We start from the raw sequence: 24,928 nt of genomic DNA, 5'->3' as shown, positions 1-24,928 counted from the left end.
TTTAGCCACAGGGGTTTCCTCCTATTTCTAGCATGTTTGTTCCCATAGGGTATATTTTCTGCACAAGCCCTATTCAGGATGCTCTTAAAAGTCTCCCATTTGCTTTGTGTACTTTTATTACTTAATACATCATCCCAGTTTATTGCACTAAGATCATCTCTCAACCGTTTAAAATTTGCTTTCCTGAAGTTTAGTGTCCTTGTAGCCCCTCTACTAGACATCTTACTAAAGAATACATGAAAACTTATTATTTTGTGATCACTATTCCCCAAGTAACCCCCAACTTGTATATTTGATATGCGGTCTGGCCTATTGGTTAGTACAAGGTCTAGTAGTGCTCCCCCTCTTGTGGGGTCCTGTACCATTTGTGAAAGGTAATTATCTTTCATTGTTATCAAAAATCTATTTCCTTTGCTGGAACTGCAAGTTTCTGTTCCCCAATTTATATCAGGATAGTTAAAGTCCCCCATAATAATTACCTCTCCGAGACTCGCTGCTTTATCAATTTGCTTTATGAGGAGATTCTCTACCTCTTCCATAATATTCGGCGTCTTATAACACACCCCTATCAGTATTTTATTATTCATTCTCCCCCCCCTTATCTCCACCCATAGGGACTCTACATTCTCAGCACCCTCACATATGTTGTCACGCAGGATGGGTTTTAAGGATGATGTTACATATAGACACACCCCTCCCCCTCGCTTATTTGTACGGTCATTCCTGAATAGGCTATAACCCTGTAAATTAACAGCCCAGTCATAGCTCTCATTCAGCCATGTCTCTGATATCCCCACTATATCATCATTTTCTTCCAACAATATTAATTCTAATTCCTCCACCTTATTTGTGAGGCTTCGGGCATTAGTGTACATGCACGTTACGTATGACTCTGTACCTGTATTCCAGCAGAGTGAAGGCAGATAGACGTAACGTACATGACTGAGGCAGTGATAGATCCAGGAAAGGGTTAAGGAGTAAGGGATGGGGGTTTTTACCTAAGGAATGTGGTGGTGAGCGAGCAGGAGGAGAGATGGGGGCAGGGGCCATATAAGAAATAGGTCCCATGTTAAGGTGTCATTCCTTTGTCCTGGACTCAAAGACTGAACCAGCAGTATGGATGCCTTGCTGAAGAGCGTTCAGGCCGCGGCTTTGACATGTAGGCCCGAATGGATTCAGGCCCAGCTAGACGAATTGCTGAAGAATGCCCGGGATACAGCATCTGTCCCTTCTGAACTTTCTGAACATCAAACTCTAAGAAGATCAAGACCTCCTGAGAGACTAACTTCTGAAATGGCCAATAGGACTCACAATAGGATCATAAGTCCTTCCGTTACCTCTAGGAAAAGAGCAAAGCGCAGCACGGCCTCTGATCCTGCTTACAAACCAGGAAGGAAATTACAGTACAAGAATAACAAAGGACAGAGAAAAGAGCCCGACCATCTAACCAGAGAGACACCAAGAAGTGCAAGGAGAAAGTCCAGCTCTACTGAGGTGCCAGCCAGAGAAGCAGCCACACAAGCTACAACTGACGTGACCACAGCCCACCATGAATCCTTAGAACTTCCTCAACAAACTTTGCATCATTCTAGAGGACATCATACGGCCTTACCCCAGGAAATAAACCAACACGGGGGGACGGGCTTAGGACACACAACATTTCCGGATCCGGGTTCTCATTACACGAGGAGTGGCAGGAATCCAAAAAGACAACTGCGCAAAAGTACTTTAACCAGACAAAGACTTCTTCGGCCGGCTCAGGATATGAGTCCGGCAAGAAATCTACAGCTACAAGACTCAGAAGAGATTCCAGACAATGACTATGACACAGATAACGACTGCCCACTAGAGGGCAGCAGCACGCAGCACTTCAATAATGGAGGGGCTGTAGAGACTATAACTAATACGTCACGAACGGCTGGTCAACCTAGGACGCAGCCAGGTATTGGTGAGAACACTTTTTCTTGTCCTATATCTAGTGTAACAACACCTGTAATGAATCCAGTGGGCGCAGTTGGGGGTGCAGTTCCCGGCAATGTAGGATGGGATCTTAATTCAGTAGTACAGCAATTAGTGTCAGGGGTTAAGGAGGCTTTGAGTCAGTCTAGCTTACCCATAACTTCTTCTCCTATTGCTGCATGGTGCGGGAATGGTCGCCGGACATCGGAGGTGGTAAGTCAGTCGTGTGCTGATCCAGACACACAGGAGGACGCAGTAACTTCACAAGGGGTTACATTATCTGATGCAGCAAAAGGAGAATTATATGTATGTTTTGAGGGTCCTCTAGGAATTCATTTGAAACAGGAGGTTAGGGAGAAGATTTGGGCCGACGAATATGTGGAAATATTTTCATTATTGCCCTTAGAAAAATATAACTTGGATAGAGTAAGGTTTGATGAGAGGAAAAGAGAGGAACAAGAAGGACGGTATTGTCTCATCCCCCAAACATTTAGCAATTGGTTCCAGGCTTTTGCCATATTAGCAAGTGTAATAGGCCAAAAAACTCCTGAACATTGCTCTGCCTTATTTTGTTACATGAATTCTATCGGGGAGGCGCACCGTGTGTATGGAGGTTTAGCATGGCTGCGCTATGATGAGCAGTTTCGCCAACGAAAGGCTGGTCGCCAAGGGATTCGTTGGGATCACAAAGATATTAGTTTATGGATGCGTCTCATGACAGCGCCACGTGGGGTTAATCAGCCCTTTCAGGGCTATGTCGGCAGATCATCAGCAATCGGATTGTCGGCAGCAAACAGAAAAGGTTGCTACTGGCAGTTCAATGATAGCCAGTGCAGATTCGGAAACACATGCAGGTACAAACATGAATGCACCTTCTGTAGTGGAAACCATAGCCTATCAAAATGCTTTACACGAAATAAAACCCCAACAGCAGAGATTAACCAAAAAGGGGGAAACCCCAATTAGACTCGGGGAGATGGTGGGCTATCTAAGCAGGTACCCAGATAGAAAAGCAGCACAATTGCTGGGGGAGGGTTTCTCAGAAGGTTTTAAGATCCCATCTACTTCGGGCCCATTAACCTGTTCTCGTAACCTTGCTTCAGCCTATACATATTCTCACATTGTCTCCACAAAACTAAACAAAGAAATTGACCTGGGCCGCATGGCAGGCCCATTCCCCAAAATGCCAATAGAAAACTTAAGGGTCTCTCCATTGGGGGTGGTCCCAAAGAAGGAACCCAATAAGTTTAGACTGATCCATCATCTGTCCTTCCCTCATGGAAGCTCAGTTAATGATGGAATCGATCAGGAACTTTGCACAGTCTCGTATACTTCATTTGATACAGCGATTGCATGGTTACAGAAGTACGGCAGAGGAGCTTTAATGGCAAAAACAGACATTGAAGCTGCCTTTAGACTCTACCAGTCCATCCAGAAAGCTTCCATCTCTTGGGTTGTCAGTGGCAGGTTTTATGTAGACTTGTGTTTACCCATGGGCTGCTCCATCTCATGCTCCTTGTTTGAATCATTTAGCACATTTTTGGAGTGGGTAGTAAAGAAGGAAGCCGGCGTGCGTTCTGTCCTGCATTATCTAGATGATTTCCTATGTATTGGTCCACCAAAGTCATTTGTTTGTGCTTCATTATTGGCAGCGATTCAGTCGGTTTTTAAGTGTTTTGGAGTACCGTTAGCATCAGATAAAACAGAAGGCCTGTCTACACTTATCAAGTTTTTAGGAATTTTGATTGACAGTGAAGCAATGGAGTGCAGATTACCGGATGACAAGGTCAGTGATCTGCTGGAGGCAGTCAGAGAAGCTAGATCTCACCGTAAGATCAGATTAAAGGATCTACAATCGCTGTTAGGGAAAATGAACTTTGCGTGTCGCATTATTCCAATGGGTAGAGTTTTTTGTAGGCGCCTAGCTGCAGCTACCTCAGGCATAACCTTTCCACATCACTTTGTGCGGCTGGCTAGAACATTAAAGGACGATCTGGCGGTATGGGAACAGTTCTTAATAGAGTTTAATGGGAGGTCATTGTGGATCAGACCACCGGTTTCAAATTTTGATCTAGACATCCACACTGATGCAGCGGGGTCAACTGGTTTTGGTGCATATTGTTCGGGACAGTGGTGTGCAGATAGGTGGCCAGAGAGTTGGAGAAACAATGGGTTAACACGAAACTTAGTACTCCTTGAATTGTTCCCCATAGTGGTTGCTTGTGAAATTTGGTACAATATTTTCCAAAACCGAAAAGTGAGATTTCATTGTGATAACTTGGGAGTTGTAGAAGTCATCAACAAACAATCAGCTTCTTCCCTGCCTGTTGTTACGTTGCTGCGTCATCTAGTGCTGCGCTGTTTAAAGTCAAATTGTCAGATTACAGCTGTGCATGTCCCCGGTGTTTGCAATTCTGTGGCTGATGCTCTGTCTCGTTTTCAGTGGGACAGATTCCGTTCGTTAGCCCCGATGGCAGAGGTACAAGGCAAGAAGTGTCCGGATTTTCTGTGGTCACTGCCAGTGACACCGCATACGCTCTGATAGAACGGTCTGTGGGTGTAAGCACATGGCAGAGGTACCAGTCAGCATGGAGGGAATGGGAAGACTTGTGTGCTCTAGTGGCACATGATGCCAGTGTACATGACAATGTTTCCTTGTTGTTATTTTACATTAGCAGGGCCTTTGTGGATGGTACTTCATTGTCCAGTATTGATAGTAAAATGTCTGGATTAGCTTTTTGGTTTAAGTTGCACGACTTCACTGATTACACAAAGCATTTTTTAGTTAAGCAGGCCCTAAAGGGTTACAGGAAAAGTTGTAAGAAGACCAGAGATAAACGGCGTCCGATTTCTTTCCAGTTATTGCAGCAGATACTGAGTGTACTAGGCCGAGTCTGGAGCAGTCCCTTTGAAGTGTTTCTCTTTAGTTGTGCATTCACACTGGCCTTTTTTGGCGCTTTTAGAATCAGCGAGTTGGTGGCGAGTAGCTCCACCAGAAGTGGGGGTCTACAAGACGAGGACGTGCATCAGTACACAGACAGATTAGAATGTTTTCTGGCAAAGTCAAAAACTGATCAACAGGGTAGAGGAAAATGGATCACATTGTTTCCTTTAAGCGGGTCCAGGGCCTGCCCGGTCATCTGTTTTAGAAACTATGTCTCAAGAAGGCCAAATATCCAAGGTTCATTACTAATTCATGAGGATTGTAAGTCATTGTCACAATTTCAATTCACAGCAGTTCTTAAAAAATGCCTGACAATATTGGGAGAGTCTCCAAATGCATTCACTTCACACTCATTTAGGATAGGAGCAGCCACAGAAGCTGCTAGATGGGGCTTAGAGCCTGACATAGTTAAAAAAATCGGGAGATGGGAATCGAGCAGATTTAAGAGTTACATTCGATTACATTTATTATAAATGGCGTACATGTATATATATGTGTACATTGTGGTAATCCTATAGTAGTTGTGTCTTCATTTAGATAATTGTGTGATAATTGTGTTTTTGTTTTTTGTTTTAGCTGAACAGCAATGCCTGGTTTGGATCATGGGACATTCATTTGTTTTTTGGGGGGCCTTACGTGCAGCAGTCAGGCCTAATGGCAAACAGTTGGGGTTGCCCAGTTCCTTGGCACGGGTGACATGGATAGGAAAGAGGGGAATGCAGTGGCATCAGCTGTTAAAAGAAATCCAGTATCATGTGGAGTTCTACCGCCCCCCGGACGTCTTACTTATCCATTTAGGTGGTAATGATTTAGCAATAAGAACATCAAGACATTTAGTTAGGAACATAAAGCTTGATATGTTGAATTTATGGAGGTCTTACCCAGAAACAGTGGTGGTCTGGTCGGATATAGTAGCTAGACAAATGTGGAGAACAGCGCGATCAGTGGCTCGCATCAATAATACAAGGATAAAGGTTAATAAAAAAAATAACAAAATTTGTGTTGGAAAACGGAGGGGTGGCCATACGTCACCAGATGCTGGAAAATACAAAGGAACATTTTTGGAGAGATGATAAGGTACATCTTAATGACATTGGCATTGATATATGGATGTTGGGAATACAAGAAGGAGTAGAACGAGCCATTAAGTTGTGGAGGAACTCACTCTTGTAAGGTGTCACAAGAGCGAGTCTTGGCGGGATGTGGTTGTTTAAACCCCCTCTTTGTTGGTTGGAGAATTATGTTTTTAATGGGGTCCCTGGGCCAGAGCTCAGCGGACAGTGGAATATGGGTCCCTGGGGAGGAGCTCAGTGGACAGTGGAATAGATGGGTCCCTGGGGAGGAGCTCAGCGGACACAAGGAAAATGATCAAGGGGTATACCCAGATTCCCCCTTGAGCTAGGTGTACACGGCGGAGGGGGATATGGGGCTGGGATTTATAACAACCACATCTCTGGGCCGATAATCTTGTTTTTTCTTATTGATGTTTTTTCTTATTAAAATAAAGGGCTGCTGTGGCCAAAATTTTAATCCATGTCACGCAGTGTGTGGTGTCTTATTTATTAGATTACCAGGAGCGCAATTCACTAGTCCATCAGTCAAGCAGAGTGAAGGCAGATAGACGTAACGTACATGACTGAGGCAGTGATAGATCCAGGAAAGGGTTAAGGAGTAAGGGATGGGGGTTTTTACCTAAGGAATGTGGTGGTGGGGGTGAGCGAGCAGGAGGAGAGATGGGGGCAGGGGCCATATAAGAAATAGGTCCCATGTTAAGGTGTCATTCCTTTGTCCTGGACTCAAAGACTGAACCAGCAGTTGTCCCACCCACCCTCCCTATAAAAAAGGGAAATGTATCAATATCAGGACTTTGCAACACTGTCAATATTCTAACAATGTTATTGGTATTCAACATCATCGGTATTTTATCAACATTATTAGTATTGTATCGTATTGTATTAATTGTTATCAGTAATGTATCCAAATTGACAATGTCATATCAACATATTAATATTGTATTAACATTTTAATATTGTATGTTACAGCAGCATTTGGCGGCGGCGGGATGTGGTTGTTTAAACCCCCTCTTTGTTGGTTGGAGAATTATGTTTTTAATGGGGTCCCTGGGCCAGAGCTCAGCGGACAGTGGAATATGGGTCCCTGGGGAGGAGCTCAGTGGACAGTGGAATAGATGGGTCCCTGGGGAGGAGCTCAGCGGACACAAGGAAAATGATCAAGGGGTATACCCAGATTCCCCCTTGAGCTAGGTGTACACGGCGGAGGGGGATATGGGGCTGGGATTTATAACAACCACATCTCTGGGCCGATAATCTTGTTTTTTCTTATTGATGTTTTTTCTTATTAAAATAAAGGGCTGCTGTGGCCAAAATTTTAATCCATGTCACGCAGTGTGTGGTGTCTTATTTATTAGATTACCAGGAGCGCAATTCACTAGTCCATCAGTCATGCTTACTGTATTAACTGTCCTAACCCTTCCCCCCGTACCACCCCCAATTTCATTACTTGTGCCTGGTCACTATCTGCACTACATTCCCCTTCTATAAAGTGAATACCCTCGCCCCCCATTCCTAGTTTAAACACTCCTCCAACCTTCTAGCCATTTTCTGCCCCAGCATGCCGGATTATCAGAGGAGACCTAGTACAGGGGGCATAGTCTGATCCAATATGCCGGATTATCAGAGGAGACCTAGTACAGGGGGCATAGTCTGATCCAATATGCTGGATTATCAGAGGAGACCTAGTACAGGGGGCGGAGTCTGATGTAATATGCCGGATTATCAGAGGAGACCTAGTACAGGGGGCAGAGTCTGATCCAATATGCTGGATTATCAGAGGAGACCTAGTACAGGGGGCGGAGTCTGATGTAATATGCCGGATTATCAGAGGAGATCTAGTACAGGGGGCATAGTATGATCCAATATGCCGGATTATCAGAGGAGACCTAGTACAGGGGGCATAGTATGATCCAATATGCTGGATTATCAGAGGAGACCTAGTACAGGGGGGCGGCGTCTGATCCAATATGCTGGATTATCAGAGGAGACATAATACAGGGGGCGGAGTCTGATCTAATATGCCGGATTATCACACCCTCGGCCGCCCCCGCTTCTGTCTAACCTCTGTCTATTGTCTCATCAGAACTGTCCCTGGATGTTGATGCCGACCGGGATGGAAAAGTCGAAAAAAACAACCCACAGAAGGTAAATGGCGAACAGCGAGGATGATGGGTGGTCAGAGCTGGAATAACCTGGCTGGGGACCAATCAAATGGGACTCAGGGCACTTTGGGGACTGAAATGGCTGATAACAGGGAGTAATAGACTGTACTCACCCGTCCTACAGTCTCCTCCCCCAGTAATGGCTGATAACAGGGAGTAATGGATTGAACTTGCCTCTCCCCCAATACTGGCTGATAACAGAGAGCAGTATTCTTAGCATAATGAGCAGGGACCGTGTGATGATGATCTGGTTGTGTGCGCTGTCGGACCCCTGCTCCCTCTGACCCCCCCCGCCTGTCTTCTCTTGCAGGCGGGCTGGTCCTGGGGTCCGGAGGGTCAGGGCGCCATCCTGCTGGTGAACTGTGACAAGGACAGCATGTTCTCCCGCACGGTGGACGGAGGAGATAACATTGTGCTGTCCAAGATGGGTGAGTGACGGTCCTGGGCCGCTGCGTGTACAGAGGGGGCGCAGCACTGAACCCCCCCCGTGTCCCCCACAGATCTCCTGGACATGTCGAAGATGGTGCTCCGAATCCAGGGCCCTGAAAAACTGCCCACAGGATACCACCTGCTGCTGTACATCTCCGCCACTGATGCCCCGAACCTGGGCATCTTCTACCTGCACGGTGAGCCGCCACCGACCGCGGCACCGCCGCCAAAAACCCCAGCCGAGTCACATCGTGCAATTCAGTGTGCGACCGCAGCTCTGGAGGATAAGCTGCAATGTAACAGCAGAATAGTGACCGCAGCTCTGGAGGATTAGACATGATGTAACAGCAGAATAGTGACCGCAGCTCTGGAGGATAAGACACGATGTAACAGCAGAATAGTGACCGCAGCTCTGGAGGATAAGACACGATGTAACAGCAGAATAGTGACCGCAGCTCTGGACGATAAGACACGATGTAACAGCAGAATAGTGACCGCAGCTCTGGAGGATAAGACACGATGTAACAGCAGAATAGTGACCGCAGCTCTGGAGGATAAGACACGATGTAACAGCAGAATAGTGACCGCAGCTCTGGAGGATAAGCTGCAATGTAACAGCAGAATAGTGACCGCAGCTCTGGAGGATTAGACATGATGTAACAGCAGAATAGTGACCGCAGCTCTGGAGGATTAGACATGATGTAACAGCAGAATAGTGACCGCAGCTCTGGAGGATTAGACATGATGTAACAGCAGAATAGTGACCGCAGCTCTGGAGGATAAGACATTATGTAACAGCAGAATAGTGACTGCAGCTCTGGAGGATAAGACACGATGTAACAGCAGAATAGTGACTACAGCTCTGGAGGATAAGACACGATGTAACAGCAGAATAGTGATTGCAGCTCTGGAGGATAAGACACAATGTAACAGTAGAATAGTGATTGCAGCTCTGGAGGATAAGACATGATGTAACAGCAGAATAGTGACTGCAGCTCTGAAGGATAAGACATGATGTAACAGCAGAGTAGTGACTGCAGCTTTGGAGGAAAAGACACGATGTAACAGCAGAATAGTGACTGCAGCTCTGGAGGATAAGACATTATGTAACAGCAGAATAGTGACTGCAGCTCTGGAGGATAAGACACAATGTAACAGTAGAATAGTGATTGCAGCTCTGGAGGATAAGACATGATGTAACAGCAGAATAGTGACTGCAGCTCTGGAGGATAAGACACGATGTAACAGCAGAATAGTGACTGCAGCTCTGGAGGATAAGACATGATGTAACAGCAGAATAGTGACTGCAGCTCTGAAGGATAAGACATGATGTAACAGCAGAGTAGTGACTGCAGCTCTGGAGGAAAAGACACGATGTAACAGCAGAATAGTGACTGCAGCTCTGGAGGATAAGACATTATGTAACAGCAGAATAGTGACTGCAGCTCTGGAGGATAAGACACGATGTAACAGCAGAATAGTAACTGCAGCTCTGGAGGTGACTGGAGGATAAGACACGATGTAACGGCAGAATAGTGACCGCAGCTCTGAAGGATAAGACATGATGTAACAGCAGAGTAGTGACTGCAGCTCTGGAGGAAAAGACACGATGTAACAGCAGAATAGTGACTGCAGCTCTGGAGGAAAAGACGATGTAACAGCAGAATAGTGACTGCAGCTCTGGAGGATAAGACACGATGTAACAGCAGAATAGTGACTGCAGCTCTGGAGGATAAGACATTATGTAACAGCAGAATAGTGACTGCAGCTCTGGAGGATAAGACACGATATAACGGGAGGATAGTGACTGCAGCTCTGGAGGATAAGACACGATATAACGGGAGAATAGTGACTGCAGCTCTGGAGGAAAAGACGATGTAACAGCAGAATAGTGACTGCAGCTCTGGAGGAAAAGACGATGTAACAGCAGAATAGTGACTGCAGCTCTGGAGGATAAGACACGATGTAACAGCAGAATAGTGACTGCAGCTCTGGAGGATAAGACACGATGTAACAGCAGAATAGTGACTGCAGCTCTGGAGGATAAGACATTATGTAACAGCAGAATAGTGACTGCAGCTCTGGAGGATAAGACACGATATAACGGGAGAATAGTGACTGCAGCTCTGGAGGATAAGACACGATATAACGGGAGAATAGTGACGAGCTCTGGAGGTGACAGGAGGATAAGACACAATGTAACAGTAGAATAGTGATTGCAGCTCTGGAGGTGAGTGGAGGAGAGGACAGTGGTAAGTGAAGCATTATATGGTGCTGTACACTGGGGGTAATATCCTCTTGTACACCCCCTCCCCCGGCAATGTTACACAGTAGAGACCAGTTGACAATGACAAGTTTCTGCGCCTCTTGAAGTGGCATCTCCAGAAATCCCGAGCTCTTGAACCTGATCCCCCGAGAGGCTGTGGAACATTCATTACTGCCGCTCTGGACATCCGATCCTAGTACAACAAGTGGCTGCTGGCCGGCGGCCGGGCAGGAATGTATATTAGTGCCCTCACACTTGACACAAAGGCTGAACTAATGAGCTATTAGCAGAGAGCACATTAGGGGCGAGCGGCGATCAGGACCTGTGTGACCGCACCGCGCGGAGGCCGTGTAACCACCGCTTGCATGTACTACTGGCTGCAATACCCGGCATTGCCCGGGATAGTAACTGTCTGACACCTGCTCTTTCCATGTCTGTCTCAGTGGAGTGTGTGTGTGTGTGTGTGTGTGTGTGTGTGTGTATGTGTATAGCAGAGCAGTGTGCTATATGCGCGCACACACCTCAGCTGTATATATACTACAGTTCAAAACTTTAGCGTCACTTAGATATTTCCTTATTTTTTTCAATGCAGCTCCCATTACATTACACAGAAATCCCCTCTATACATTGTTATGTGGTAAATGACTATTCAGCTGCACACGTCTGGTGTGTAATGCAATATCTACATAGCTGTATAGAGGCCCATTTCCAACAACCACCGCTCCAGTGTCTAATGCTACATTGTGTTTTCTGTGTTAGAAGGCTAATGGATGTTTAGAAATCCCTTGAAAACCCTTGTGTAAATATGTTAGCACAGCTGAAAACAGTTTTGCTGATTAGAGAAGCTATAAAACTGACCTTCCTTTGAGCTAGTTGAGAATCTGGAGCATTACATTTGTTGGTTCCATTAAACTCTCAAAATGGCCAGAAAAAGAGAACTTTCCTGTGAAACTCGACAGTCTATTCTTGATCTTAGAAATGAAGGATATTCCATGTGAGAAATTGCCAAGAAACTGAAGATTTCCTACAATGGTGCGTACTACTCCCTTCAGAGGAGAGCACAAACAGGCTGTAACCAGAGTAGAGAGAAGTGGAGGCCACGCTGCACAACTGAGGAGAGCACAAACAGGCTGTAACCAGAGTAGAGAGAAGTGGAGGCCGCGCTGCACAACTGAGGAGAGCACAAACAGGCTGTAACCAGAGTAGAGAGAAGTGGAGGCCGCGCTGCACAACTGAGGAGAGCACAAACAGGCTGTAACCAGAGTAGAGGGAAGTGGAGGCCGCGCTGCACAACTGAGGAGAGCACAAACAGGCTGTAACCAGAGTAGAGAGAAGTGGAGGCCGCGCTGCACAACTGAGCAACAAGACAAGGACATTACAGTCTCTAGTGTGAGAAATCCACGCCTCACAGGTCCTCAACTGGCAGCTTCATTACATAGCACCCGCAAAACACCAGTGTCACCATCTACAGTGAAGACTCCGGGATGCCGGCCTTCAGGGCAGAGGGGCAAAGAAAAAGCCATATCTGAGACTGGCTAATAAAAGGAAAAGATTAATATGGGCAAAAGAACAGACATTGGACAGAGGAAGATTGGAGAAAGTGTTATGGACAGACCAATCGAGGTGTGAGGTGTTTGGATCACACAGAAGAACATTTGTGAGATGCAAAAAGCTACTGAAAAGATGCTGGAAGAGTGCCTGACGCCCTCTGTCAAGCATGGTGGAGGTAATGTGATTGTCTGTGGTTGTTTTGGTGCTGGTAAAGTTGGATATTTGTACAAGGTAAAAGGGATTGTGAATAAGGAAGGCTATCACTCCATTTTACAATGCCATACCATACCATGTGGACAGCGCTTGATTGGAGCCAATTTCATCCTACAACAGAACAATGAACAAAAGCCACCTCCAAATTCTGCATGAACTATATAGGGAAGAAGCCGGCAGCTGGTATCTATCTGTAATGGAGTGGCCCAGTCACCAGACCTCAACCCTATAGAGCTGTTCAGTCACCAGACCTCAACCCTATAGAGCTGTTGTGGGAGCAGCTTGACCGTTTGGTACCAAAAAAGTGTCCATCAACCAATCCAACTTGTGGAGGGGGGAAATATCTTCAGATTACCCCCGCACATTACCAGCTAGAATGCCAAAGATCTGCAAAGCTGGAATTGTGCAAAGGAACGATCTGTGCCGAAAGCCAAGTGTGAAGAGGACATTATTATTTCATGTAATAGTCATTATTTTTGACCTCATCACTGTCTGCACGAGATTCTCTATTCACTATGCAGCTCATCTGATAAATAACAGGAGGAGATTCATGGAAAAGACAAAATGGTCTGGTGACCCCAAATGTTTGAACAGTGGTGTACACACATCTCTGCTATACACACAGATGTGTGTATATATACAGCCAAGCGGTGTGTGTGTGTGTATGTGTGTGTGTATATATAGCAGAGCAGTGTGTGTATATACAGCAGAGCAGTGTGTGTGTATATACAGCAGAGCAGTGTGTGTGTGTGTGTGTGTATATACAGCATAGCAGTGTGTGTGTGTGTATATACAGCAGAGCAGTGTGTGTGTGTGTGTGTATATACAGCATAGCAGTGTGTGTGTGTGTGTGTTTGTGTGGCAGAGGTGTGTGTATATACAGCAGAGCGGTGTGTGTAGACAGTGCTCATATACTGTGCATGTAGCCATGCTGTGTATAATCCACGTGCTGCACAGACGTTTCGCAAATGTGACTAGATGTGTGGATGTGACCGTAGAGCAGACGCTCTGCACAAATCTCGCAGCATCAGCTGCTGTGGTGAATATATGTACAGTGTCTGTGTGTCCCTCAACGCAGAGGAGGCGTCCTGTGACTCCTGTGCTTTCTCCGGGCAGATAAAGTGTACACGCACGTGCTGGGCAGAGAGAAGCTCTTCTACAAGGCGCGGTACACCGGCACCCGGGAGCTGGAGTTCTACGTGGAAGGACTGCGCTTTCCGGATGCCGGATTTAATGGACTGGTGACCATCAGGGCCAGTCTGCTGGAGAGCCAGGTGGAGGTAACACCCGGGCGGAGGTACCTGCTCTGCCACTAACCAGTAATCCTCATCACCCTGCGGGCGATACAGCCGCCAGATCTTATACCCTGGGGGTGCACACCATGGTCCAGATTAGTGTCCACATAGATGAATAGACTCTGAATGCAGAGTAGCTGCGGGCAGTGCCCATGTGCAGCTATGGGGGGGGGGGGGGGGGGGGGGTCTCCATTCTGATACCCTCCATATATAGATGCTCGTGGGGGCCGCGGGCAGTGCCCATGTGCGGCTATGGGGGGGGGGGGAACTCCATTCTGTTACCCTCCACATATAGACACTGGAAGGGGCCGCAGGCAGTGCCCATGTGCAGCTATGGGGGGAACTCCATTCTGTTACCCTCCATATGTAGACGCTGGTGGAGGCCGCGGGCAGTGCCCATGTGCAGCTATGGGGGGGGGGTCTCTATTCTGTTACCCTCCATTTATAGACACTGGTGGGGGCCACTTGAGTCCAGTAACCGGATCGCGGCGCGTTTCGCGCTCCTTGGGTTAAGTTTCCTCTCTGTTTCTAATGGTGCTAACAACATAATCAGCGGCCATGCCAGCGGCTGCCAGGATCCACGCTTCTTAGAGAGGGGGCTCTCAGAAGCGTATCCAAAAGTATCGCCCACCTCTCCGCAGACCCCGGGTGACATCTGTGCAGTGACATTAACCCTCGGCCTTTGTTACATTCATGAAGCAGGAGGCTCAGGATGAGCAGGAGTTATAATTAAGCAGGGGCTTGGCCATGGTGTGGACCCCCATCCTCTGTTCTGCTTTGCTCGTAGGGAATTCCTGAGACCCCCATATTCACAGACGTGGTGACGTTCCGAATCGCGCCGCTGATCCTGACTCCCAACACGCTGGAGCCCATAGAGGTCTATGTCTGCAGGTAACGAGCAGCGCCTCTCAGAGGGTCCCGGCTCCAGGAGTTACACTCCCAACATTGTGTCCCCTCTCTCCCCGCAGCGTGAAGGACAACTACCTCTTCCTGAAGGAGATCAAGAACCTGGTGAGCGAAGCCAAGTACAAGATCCAGATCTGCTTCGAGTATGTGAACCGCGGGGATCGCTGGATGCAGGTCTGTGTGATGCGACCCCCGGTGTGGGGAGGGATCGGTGCGGCCCCCGGTGTGGGGAGGGATCGGAGCGGCCCCCGGTGTGGGGAGGGATCGGAGCGGCCCCCGGTGTGGGGAGGGATCGGAGCGGCCCCCGGTGTGGGGAGGGATCGGAGCGGCCCCCGGTGTGGGGAGGGATCGGTGCGGCCCCCGGTGTGGGGAGGGATCGGTGCGGCCCCCGGTGTGGGGAGGGATCGGAGCGGCCCCCGGGGTGGGGAGGGATCGGTGCGGCCCCCGGTGTGGGGAGGGATCGGAGCGGCCCCCGGGGTGGGGAGGGATCGGTGCGGCCCCCGGTGTGGGGAGGGATCGGTGCGGCCCCCGGTGTGGGGAGGGATCGGTGCGGCCCCCGGTGTGGCGAGGGATCGGTGCGGCCCCCGGTGTGGGGAGGGATTGGTGCGGGCCCCGGTGTGGGGAGGGATCGGTGCGGCCCCCGTTGTGGGGAGGGATCGGAGCGGCCCCCGGTGTGGCGAGGGATCGGTGTGGGGAGGGATCGGTGCGGCCCCCGGTGTGGGGAGGGATCGGTGTGGGGAGTGATCGGAGCGGCCCCCGGTGTGGCGAGGGATCGGTGTGGCGAGGGATCGGTGCGGCCCCAGTACGGTAGTAAATATATAATAATTCTGCATGTCCCCCCCACCCACAGGACGAGATGGAGTTCGGATACATTCACGCTCCACACAAAAGTTTCCCGGTCGTATTGGACTCCCCCCGAGACGGAGAACTGAAGGACTTCCCTATTCGGGAACTGCTGGTAAGTGTGATGAGCGATGCTGACGCCGGTTCTCCAGTTATGACTAGCGTTGGGTCCCATTGATGAAGTGGTGATTGGACGGTGTAGAGCGCGGTTGCTGCCTCTTATGTTTCCTCGGGCTCTGGGTGTTATAGGCGCGGTATATTTGGCCATGTCTGGAGCGTCAGTCGTCACCCGGCCATTCTGTGCAGGATCCGGTAGCCGGAGTTTTCTGGGCACACGTCCCGGGCATTTTGCAGGTTGTCTTACAGTTTAATGGAAGCTGACGGTCGATTAATCTCAATCTGTAATGGAAAGTGGTCTCGGGTGTCGATCCCGGGTCCGGGGCCAGGAGCCGACACTTCTCTCCCCGCAGCCAAGCTTTGGGCTTAGCAGCTGCCATGTTGAGTGTGATGGATCGTCATTCCCCCCCCCCTTCCCCCGTTGATCTGTTCGGCTCCCCCTATTGCCGTGGGGTTTTTTTGTTGCCTTTTTCTTAATGAAGTCAGTGGGTGAAAGGGCTAAAAAACGCACCAACAATGGATGCTGCAGATTATTTTCTGCACCAAATCTGCAAGGAAAAAATAAGCAAAGTTTGCCCAGCACCGCAGGATTCTCATTGACTTTACGGCATAAAGATAAGGATGTGTCAAAATCTGCATCAGAAGCGCACGGTGCGCACACCGCCTGAGACACGGTCACCGATGTTCTCTTTGCACTTCCAGGGACCAGATTTTGGCTACGTTACAAGAGTTGCAGCTTCCTCGGAGGTCACAAGCCTGGACTCCTTTGGAAACCTTGAAGTGAGCCCTCCGGTGACGGCCGCGGGGAAGAAGTACCCACTGGGCCGGATACTGATCGGGAGCAGCTTCCCCAGGTAAGGCCGTAAGGGGCCGAGATCTGCTCCAATGGCCGCTGTATCAGAGGACCCCAGGGGACTGTATAATATGGCTTCACCGATGCCTCCACCTTGTGCCAGTCACTGCACTGGCGACCTATCAGCTACAGAATACAAACTCATATCCCTCACCCACAAAGCTCTCCACAGCTCTGCACCCCCATATATCTCATCCCTCATCTCTATCATGCCACCCGCCCCCTTCATTGCGCAAATGATCTTAGACTAACCTCGTCCATAATACGAACCTCACACCTCCGTCTCCAAGACTTTTCTCGTGCCGCGCCAGTTTTCTGGAATGCACTACCCCAAAGAATGCGACTAATATCCAGCCCCCAAGTTTTTAAACGTACATTAGAAACACATCTCTTCAGACAAGCTTAGCATAATAACTTCCTAACCTAAAGGCCCATTTACACACGATATCGCTAACGAGATATCGTCGGGGTCACGGTGTTGGGGACGCACATCCGGCCTTGTTAGCGATGTCGTTGTGTGTGACACTTTTTTGCAATCAGTAATGATTGCAAAAAGGTATCAAATCGTTCGTAGTGTACACGTCGTTCATTTTTTAAAAAAATCGTTCCTCGTTTGGAACGCAGGTTGTTTGTCGTCACATCGCTATGTGACACCGCAGGAATGAGGAACAACATCGTACCTGCGGCCGCCGGCAATGAGGAAGGAAGAAGGTGGGCGGAGTGTTCCGGCTGCTCATCTCCGCCCCTCCTCTGCTATTGGGCGGCCACTTAGTGATGCCGATCGAACCTCCCCCTTAAAAGGAGAGATTGTTCGGCGGCCACAGCGATGTCTCTAGGCAGGTAATTGCGTGTGACGCTGCTGTAGCGATATTGTTCGCTACGGCAGCGATCATACCGTGACGCGCCACCGACGTGGGCGGGTGCTGTCGCTCGCGACATCGCTAGTGATGTCGCAGAGTGTAAAGCCCGCTTTACTCTCCCCCGTCCCACCTTCTAAATGCTACTCGTAACCTTCTGTCTGTCCTCACATCCTACATACAACCAATAGCACGTAAGGGACCCAAAAGGTCACGGTCTAATGACCAGATCATTCATCTTTATATGTAACCAATAAGCTAGCATAACAATGGCCGGCCAGATCTACAAGTGCTACACCTCGTGTCCCCCTTTATTTCCCCATAGATTGTAAGCTTTCGAGCAGGGCCCTCATTCCTACCGTAGCTGTTGAATTATGTGCTATTTTGTCCTGTTTTTGTCTATACAACCCCCCCACCTGATTGTAAAGTGCTGCGGAATATGTTGGCGCTATATAAATAAACACTATTATTATGGCTGCCGCAGGCTCCTGGTGGGGGCGCGGGTGCAGGGCGGACCCTCTGTAATATGGCCCCTTGCTGTTCTGCAGTCTCCTGGTGGGGGCGCTGGTGCAGGGCGGACCCTCTGTGTAATATGGCTGCTTGCTGTTCTGCAGGCTCCTGGTGGGGGCGCTGGTGCAGGGCGGACCCTCTGTAATATGGCCCCTTGCTGTCCCGCAGTCTCCTGGTGCAGGGCGGACCCTCTGTGTAATATGGCTGCTTGCTGTCCTGCAGTCTCCTGGTGGGGGCGCTGGTGAAGGGCGGACCCTCTGTGTAATATGGCTGCTTGCTGTCCTGCAGTCTCCTGGTGGGGGCGCTGGTGAAGGGCGGACCCTCTGTGTAATATGGCTGCTTGCTGTCCTGCAGTCTCCTGGTGGGGGCGCTGGTGCAGGGCGGACCCTCTGTGTAATATGGCTGCTTGCTGTCCTGCAGTCTCCTGGTGGGGGCGCTGGTGCAGGGCGGACCCTCTGTGTAATATGGCCCCTTGCTGTCCTGCAGTCTCCTGGTGGGGGCGCTGGTGCAGGGCGGACCCTCTGTGTAATATGGACCCTTGCTGTCCTGCAGTCTCCTGGTGGGGGCGCTGGTGCAGGGCGGACCCTCTGTGTAATATGGCCCCTTGCTGTCCTGCAGTCTCCTGGTGGGGGCGCTGATGCAGGGCGGACCCTCTGTGTAATATGGCTCCTTGCTGTCCTGCAATCTCCTGGTGGGGGCGCTGGTGCAGGGCGGACCCTCTGTGTAATATGGGCCCTTGCTGTCCCGCAGTCTCCTGGTGGGGGCGCTGGTGCAGGGCGGACCCTCTGTGCAATATGGCTGCTTGCTGTCCCGCAGTCTCCTGGTGGGGGCGCTGGTGCAGGGCGGACCCTCTGTGCAATATGGCTGCTTGCTGTCCCGCAGGCTCCTGGTGGGGGCGCTGGTGCAGGGTGGATCCTCTGTGTAATATGGCCCCTCGCTGTCCCGCAGTCTCCTGGTGGGGGCGCTGGTGCAGGGCGGACCCTCTGTAATATGGCCCCTTGCTGTCCTGCAGGCTCCTGGTGGGGGCGCTGGTGCAGGGCGGACCCTCTGTGTAATATGGCTGCTTGCTGTTCTGCAGGCTCCTGGTGGGGGCGCTGGTGCAGGGCGGACCCTCTGTAATATGGCCCCTTGCTGTCCCGCAGTCTCCTGGTGCAGGGCGGACCCTCTGTGTAATATGGCTGCTTGCTGTCCTGCAGTCTCCTGGTGGGGGCGCTGGTGAAGGGCGGACCCTCTGTGTAATATGGCTGCTTGCTGTCCTGCAGTCTCCTGGTGGGGGCGCTGGTGCAGGGCGGACCCTCTGTGTAATATGGCTGCTTGCTGTCCTGCAGTCTCCTGGTGGGGGCGCTGGTGCAGGGCGGACCCTCTGTGTAATATGGCCCCTTGCTGTTCTGCAGTCTCCTGGTGGGGGCGCTGGTGCAGGGCGGACCCTCTGTGTAATATGGCCCCTTGCTGTCCTGCAGTCTCCTGGTGGGGGCGCTAGTGCAGGGCGGACCCTCTGTGTAATATGGACCCTTGCTGTCCTGCAGTCTCCTGGTGGGGGTGCTGATGCAGGGCGGACCCTCTGTGTAATATGGCTCCTTGCTGTCCCGCAGTCTCCTGGTGGGGGCGCTGGTGCAGGGCGGACCCTCTGTGCAATATGGCTGCTTGCTGTCCTGCAATCTCCTGGTGGGGGCGCTGGTGCAGGGCGGACCCTCTGTGTAATATGGCCCCTTGCTGTGCCGCAGGCTCCTGGTGGGGGCGCTGGTGCAGGGCGGACCCTCTATGTAATATAGCTGCTTGCTGTCCCGCAGTCTCCTGGTGGGGGCTCTGGTGCAGGGTGGATCCTCTGTGTAATATGGCCCCTCGCTGTCCCGCAGTCTCCTGGTGGGGGAGCTGGTGCAGGGCAGACCCTCTCTATCGGAGGCCCGGTGACTGTGCGGCTTGCAGTCCTGCGGTGGCTGGTGCAGTCTCGTGTCCTCTCTCACCCTCGCCTATAATTACCATCAGCTGTCACACGAGTGGCAATAAACACCTTTTTGCTGCTTTGCTGAGTTGGCAGAGTTATTTGTGCGGGCACCTCACTGCGCTCACCTCTGTAACCCTGCCAGCGGTGCCGGGGCACGCACAGCGCTCATGTGAGCCCGCGGATCTGGATTACATGATCTCAGCAGGAGCCCAAAGCAGAGGATGGCGCCCTCCTCTGTCCGCACAGGCCTTCCTCGTCTCCTCGTAGATTGTAAGCTCTGCTGTCCTCCTGTGTTATCCCCTGAGGAGCATATTATGTGGATATGTACGGGCCGCAAGTTCACAAGCCCGGCGCCTCCTCCTAGATTGTAAGCTCCGCTGTCCTCCCGTGTAATCCTCTGTGGAGCATAATATGAGGATCTGTACGGGCCGCAGGTTCACCGCTCGACGTCTCCTCGTAGATTGTAAGCTCTGCTGTCCTCCTGTGTTATCCCCTGAGGAGCATATTATCAGGATATGTACGGGCCACAGTTTCACAAGCCCGGCGTCTCCTCCTAGATTGTAAGCTCCGCTGTCCTCCCGTATCCTCCACCTGGTGTCTCCTCGTAGATTGTAAGCTCCGCTGTCCTCCCGTGTTCTCCACCTGGTGTCTCCTCGTAGATTGTAAGCTCCGCTGTCCTCCCGTGTTCTCCACCTGGTGTCTCTTCATAGATTGTAAGCTCCGCTGTCCTCCCGTATCCTCCACCTGGTGTCTCCTCGTAGATTGTAAGCTCTTCTGTCCTCCCGTATCCTCCACCTGGTGTCTCCTCGTAGATTGTAAGCTCCGCTGTCCTCCCGTGTTCTCCACCTGGTGTCTCCTCGTAGATTGTAAGCTCCGCTGTCCTCCCGTGTTCTCCACCTGGTGTCTCTTCATAGATTGTAAGCTCCGCTGTCCTCCCGTATCCTCCACCTGGTGTCTCCTCGTAGATTGTAAGCTCTTCTGTCCTCCCGTATCCTCCACCTGGTGTCTCCTCGTAGATTGTAAGCTCCGCTGTCCTCCCGTGTTCTCCACCTGGTGTCTCCTCGTAGATTGTAAGCTCCGCTGTCCTCCCGTGTTCTCCACCTGGTGTCTCTTCATAGATTGTAAGCTCCGCTGTCCTCCCGTATCCTCCACCTGGTGTCTCCTCGTAGATTGTAAGCTCTGCTGTCCTCCCGTGTTCTCCACCTGGTGTCTCCTCGTAGATTGTTAGCTCTGCTGTCCTCCCGTGTTCACCGCCCGGCATCTCCTCGTAGTAGATTGTAAGCTCTGCTGTCCTCCCGTGTTCACCGCCCGGCGTCTCCTCGTAGTAGATTGTAAGCTCTGCTGTCCTCCCGAGGAGCATATTATGAGGATCTGTACGGGCAGCAGGTTCACCGCCCGGCATCTCCTCGTAGATTGTAAGCTCTGCTGTCCTCCCGTGTTCACCGCCCGGCGTCTCCTCGTAGTAGATTGTAAGCTCTGCTGTCCTCCCGAGGAGCATATTATGAGGATCTGTACGAGGCGCAGGTTCACCGCCCGGCATCTCCTCGTAGATTGTAAGCTCTGCTGTCCTCCCGTGTTATCCCCTGAGGAGCATATTATGGAGGATCTGTACGGGCCGCAGGTTCACCGCCCGGCGTTTTCTCTTCACAGCTCGTCTGGTAGAAGAATGACCAAAGTGGTGCGGGATTTTCTGAATGCCCAGAGGGTGCAGTCGCCCATCGAGCTGTTCGCTGATTGGCTATTTGTGGGTCACGTGGATGAATTCATGACTTTTGTGCCGGCGCCGGATCAGAAGGTATGTCTGCTGTGTGCATGATTGAAGCGAGGTACAGGTCATCATCGGTCAATGTCACAATGACCAGGATATATAGTCACCAAATATTATTTCCCTAAATTGGGACCTGTATATATTGTGCCAGATTGCACCTGATCCTCAGTGATCGCTGCGGTGACTGTCAGTAATGTGCTGCTGCCCCCTGCTGGACGTCACAGGTAGTGATCGCCTGATGGGCACAGAGACCTAAAGGGGCCTGGAGGGTGGGCGACGGTTACAGTGTGCAGAACTCTCCCCTCTTGTCCTAGGGCTTCCGCCTGCTCCTGGCCAGTCCGGCCACCTGCTTCAGGATCCTACAAGACAAGAAGCAGGAAGGGCACGGAGACGTCATCATGTTCCAGGGTGAGAGCAGCTGCATGGCGCTGTCCTGCAGAGCATTGCAGTAATTACACGGTAAATTCATCTATATTTTCACATTCGCCCTACAGGATTAGAAACCAAGCGATGGACGGTGACCAAGGTCCTCTCCACGGATATCATCGTGCAGGAGAACGGCTATGCCCAGGTATGAGCTCGGGAACGGTCACCCAGATATGAGGGGTTAATTATCAATAGATCATATTGGCGGGTGTACACGCACCTGAGGGTACAATGTGGGCTATTTAGTTGTGGCAGGTGGCTTTTCCATGGATTCGGGCGGCTACGTACTGCAGAAATGCCCCATAGGGGTAGAACGGGACGGGGCTGTGGCAGAGGGCACTGGTGGGGGATGGGCAGGTACGTGAGAGGGGACATTACCGCCGCTTATTCTCTTGCAGCACTGCATCGACTGGAACAGGGATATCCTGAAGAGGGAGCTCGGCCTGACGGAGGAGGACATCATTGACATACCCGCCCTATTCAGGCTGCACCAGGACAAGGCTGTGGCCTTCTTCCCCAATATGGTGAGTTGTCAGCCACGACGCCCTTTGCCGACATCTCACCGGTGCCCGGGACGTTCCCATCTTCTCTCTGCTTTATCTGTGTTTCCTCCAGGTGAATATGATCGTTCTGGGGAAAGACCTGGGAGTTCCCAAACCCTACGGGCCGGTCATCAAGGAGACGTGCTGCCTGGAGGATTACGTCATCGAGCAGCTCAAGCCCTTAGAATTGCACTGCACCTTCATCGATGATGTGGTGTCGTACCACAAGAAGCTGGGCGAGGTGCACTGCGGCACAAACGTGCGCCGGAAGCCCTTCTCCTACAAGTGGTGGCAGATGGAGGAGCCGTAGTGTCCGGAGGCGGCCTGGACCCTCCTCATCCTCGCCAGTCTCCTTCTGAGCTCCAGCCCTCGGATGGTTCATTGTCAGGGACGGTCACTGCCAAACCTTATAATCCTGTGCAGGTGCCAAGGATCTCTCATTATAAGTTATTACAGGCCGGCACATGACCTCCCTGCTGGGCGGAGTAAGGACCGAGGCGACTGCGGACCACCCGGAGGAGGAGGACTGATGGGCGCCCATCGGCACTGATCTATATATTCCCTGGATTTTCTGTTTTGTGTTGGGACTCGCAGCGTTGCCTGTAGCGGGATGTGATGATTACCATGATTTTTTACACTAATATCTTATTTTTCCAAGGTTTCTTATTTCTGATGGGTTCTGTGTTTCCCCTCATGTTTCGTCTCGTTAAAGGGCTGAACTAAACTTATCTGGAGCTTTTCTCCCAGATCTTGTCTGTAGGAGGAGATATAAAGATGAGCAGTTTACAGAATGGAAGCAGTCGTCCCTCCCGATTCTCCTCCTGGCAGCCTGCACACATTGGGTCACTCAGTAGGGGGCGACATTGCATTGCCCTGCGGCTCAGGAATGATTCTTCCCATGGGATAGCATCGTTAGGAGTTGCACTTGTGTCCTATATCGTCTTGTGTAAAACACACGGACCACTTCAGACAAGACAGGAGTGGGGTCCTCAAAAACCAAATCTATGCAGAGAAAGGATTGGAGTCATAGACCAGACTCTCCCGGAAGGCCGGACCGTGGCCGCCGCGCCCGTCTGTCCATGCCGCAGGGGTTGCTCTGCGTTCCTGTCAGTGCCTTATCTGATGGCCCCGTTTCACGTCCGGACCCTCGTGTGTCCGTGTACCCTCCGTCCTGTTATTACTAACCACCATAATAAAATCTGTGGAATGAAACGCGCTGGTCGTCTGCTTGTATCGGGGCGATGCGGATTATAGGATGTCAGAACTACCACCCCCAGCATCCTGAGGGGGCTCGCTGTAACGGGGGTCTACATTCTCTGCATGAGGCTATGTTACATGGTAATTTCTGGGGTCCCAGGTGTTCAGTCTTGAGTCCTAATCATGAAAGGGTCCTGCCCCAAGGTGTCACTTTCTTGGGGGGGATTCGCCTCTTATTTGGGGGCATCACAGAAGACCTGCGCTGTAATACACAACAAACGCTATGTACAGCTGGTGTGTGGGCTCAATGGACCCCGATCTAACGCACACAGTCCTATCCGGCCCTTACCAACCTGTGGGCACAGCGGGGTGGCATACTATTGGGGCATACATAGGGGGCACTGTGGAAACTCCATCATGCCTTCAAGGTGGAAGAGAGCAATCCATTGTGTTCAGTTTAAATTATACTTTGTCTTCAGGAAGAGGTTCTGGACTAGAGGCCATCGCTGGAGATCGAGGACAATGTTGGACCCCGGGTCCTGTCCCATCTATGACCCCTGCAGCTGCACGTACCTGGCCCAGCAGTATCCCCCAATCTGTGGTGAGACAGTCTTTGACCAGAGCAACTCTTCCATCGCTTCCCCCGCGCTCGTCACCTGCACCGGCCTCTACTAGTCCGATCCTCAGACTTTCTTCCAGCACCGGCCGGCTGCTCCCATCTGTGGGGAGATTATTAGTCGCCCCATTGTTGGCCCAGTCCCCGCCCCGTGACCTGTCCGATTCTACCAGAGATAATGGTGCAGGGGTCAGATGCTCCGGAGGGAGCAGACAACGAGCGCGAGAGACGCTGCAGCACACTAAACGGTCGGGAATCCGAAGGAATCGTACAATGTACAAAGCTTCAAGAGGAACCTCAAGACCCACCTCTTCCAACAAGCCTACAACCTACACTAGCCCTCAGTCCAGTAGACCACTGCGCAACCAGCTCTGTCCTCACCTATTGTACCATCACCCATTCCCTGTAGACTATGAGCCCTCGCGGTCAGGGTCCTCTCTCCTCCTATACCAGTCT

The 24,928-nt window shown here is 51.0% G+C and overlaps 1 protein-coding gene across 1 annotated transcript in view; it reads left to right on the top strand.

The window, feature by feature from the left end:
- Nucleotides 1–23,871, top strand: part of LOC142256679 (protein-arginine deiminase type-2-like) — a 44,685-nt gene extending 20,814 nt beyond the window's left edge. Inside the window, exons 4-16 of the mRNA XM_075328500.1 lie at nucleotides 8,060–8,121; nucleotides 8,449–8,566; nucleotides 8,639–8,764; nucleotides 13,714–13,877; nucleotides 14,680–14,783; nucleotides 14,861–14,972; nucleotides 15,649–15,756; nucleotides 16,461–16,612; nucleotides 21,574–21,718; nucleotides 22,006–22,099; nucleotides 22,186–22,262; nucleotides 22,516–22,641; nucleotides 22,733–23,871. Coding sequence (XP_075184615.1) covers nucleotides 8,060–8,121; nucleotides 8,449–8,566; nucleotides 8,639–8,764; nucleotides 13,714–13,877; nucleotides 14,680–14,783; nucleotides 14,861–14,972; nucleotides 15,649–15,756; nucleotides 16,461–16,612; nucleotides 21,574–21,718; nucleotides 22,006–22,099; nucleotides 22,186–22,262; nucleotides 22,516–22,641; nucleotides 22,733–22,969 — 1,625 coding nt within the window. The 3' untranslated portion in view covers nucleotides 22,970–23,871. The remainder of the gene's footprint in view (nucleotides 1–8,059; nucleotides 8,122–8,448; nucleotides 8,567–8,638; nucleotides 8,765–13,713; nucleotides 13,878–14,679; nucleotides 14,784–14,860; nucleotides 14,973–15,648; nucleotides 15,757–16,460; nucleotides 16,613–21,573; nucleotides 21,719–22,005; nucleotides 22,100–22,185; nucleotides 22,263–22,515; nucleotides 22,642–22,732) is intronic.
- Nucleotides 23,872–24,928: the final 1,057 nt, after the last annotated feature.

The sequence above is a fragment of the Anomaloglossus baeobatrachus genome, chromosome 11 (assembly GCF_048569485.1).
Source record: "Anomaloglossus baeobatrachus isolate aAnoBae1 chromosome 11, aAnoBae1.hap1, whole genome shotgun sequence".
NCBI classification, from domain to species: domain Eukaryota; kingdom Metazoa; phylum Chordata; class Amphibia; order Anura; family Aromobatidae; genus Anomaloglossus; species Anomaloglossus baeobatrachus.
This window is presented reverse-complemented; position numbering and strand designations above follow the sequence as displayed.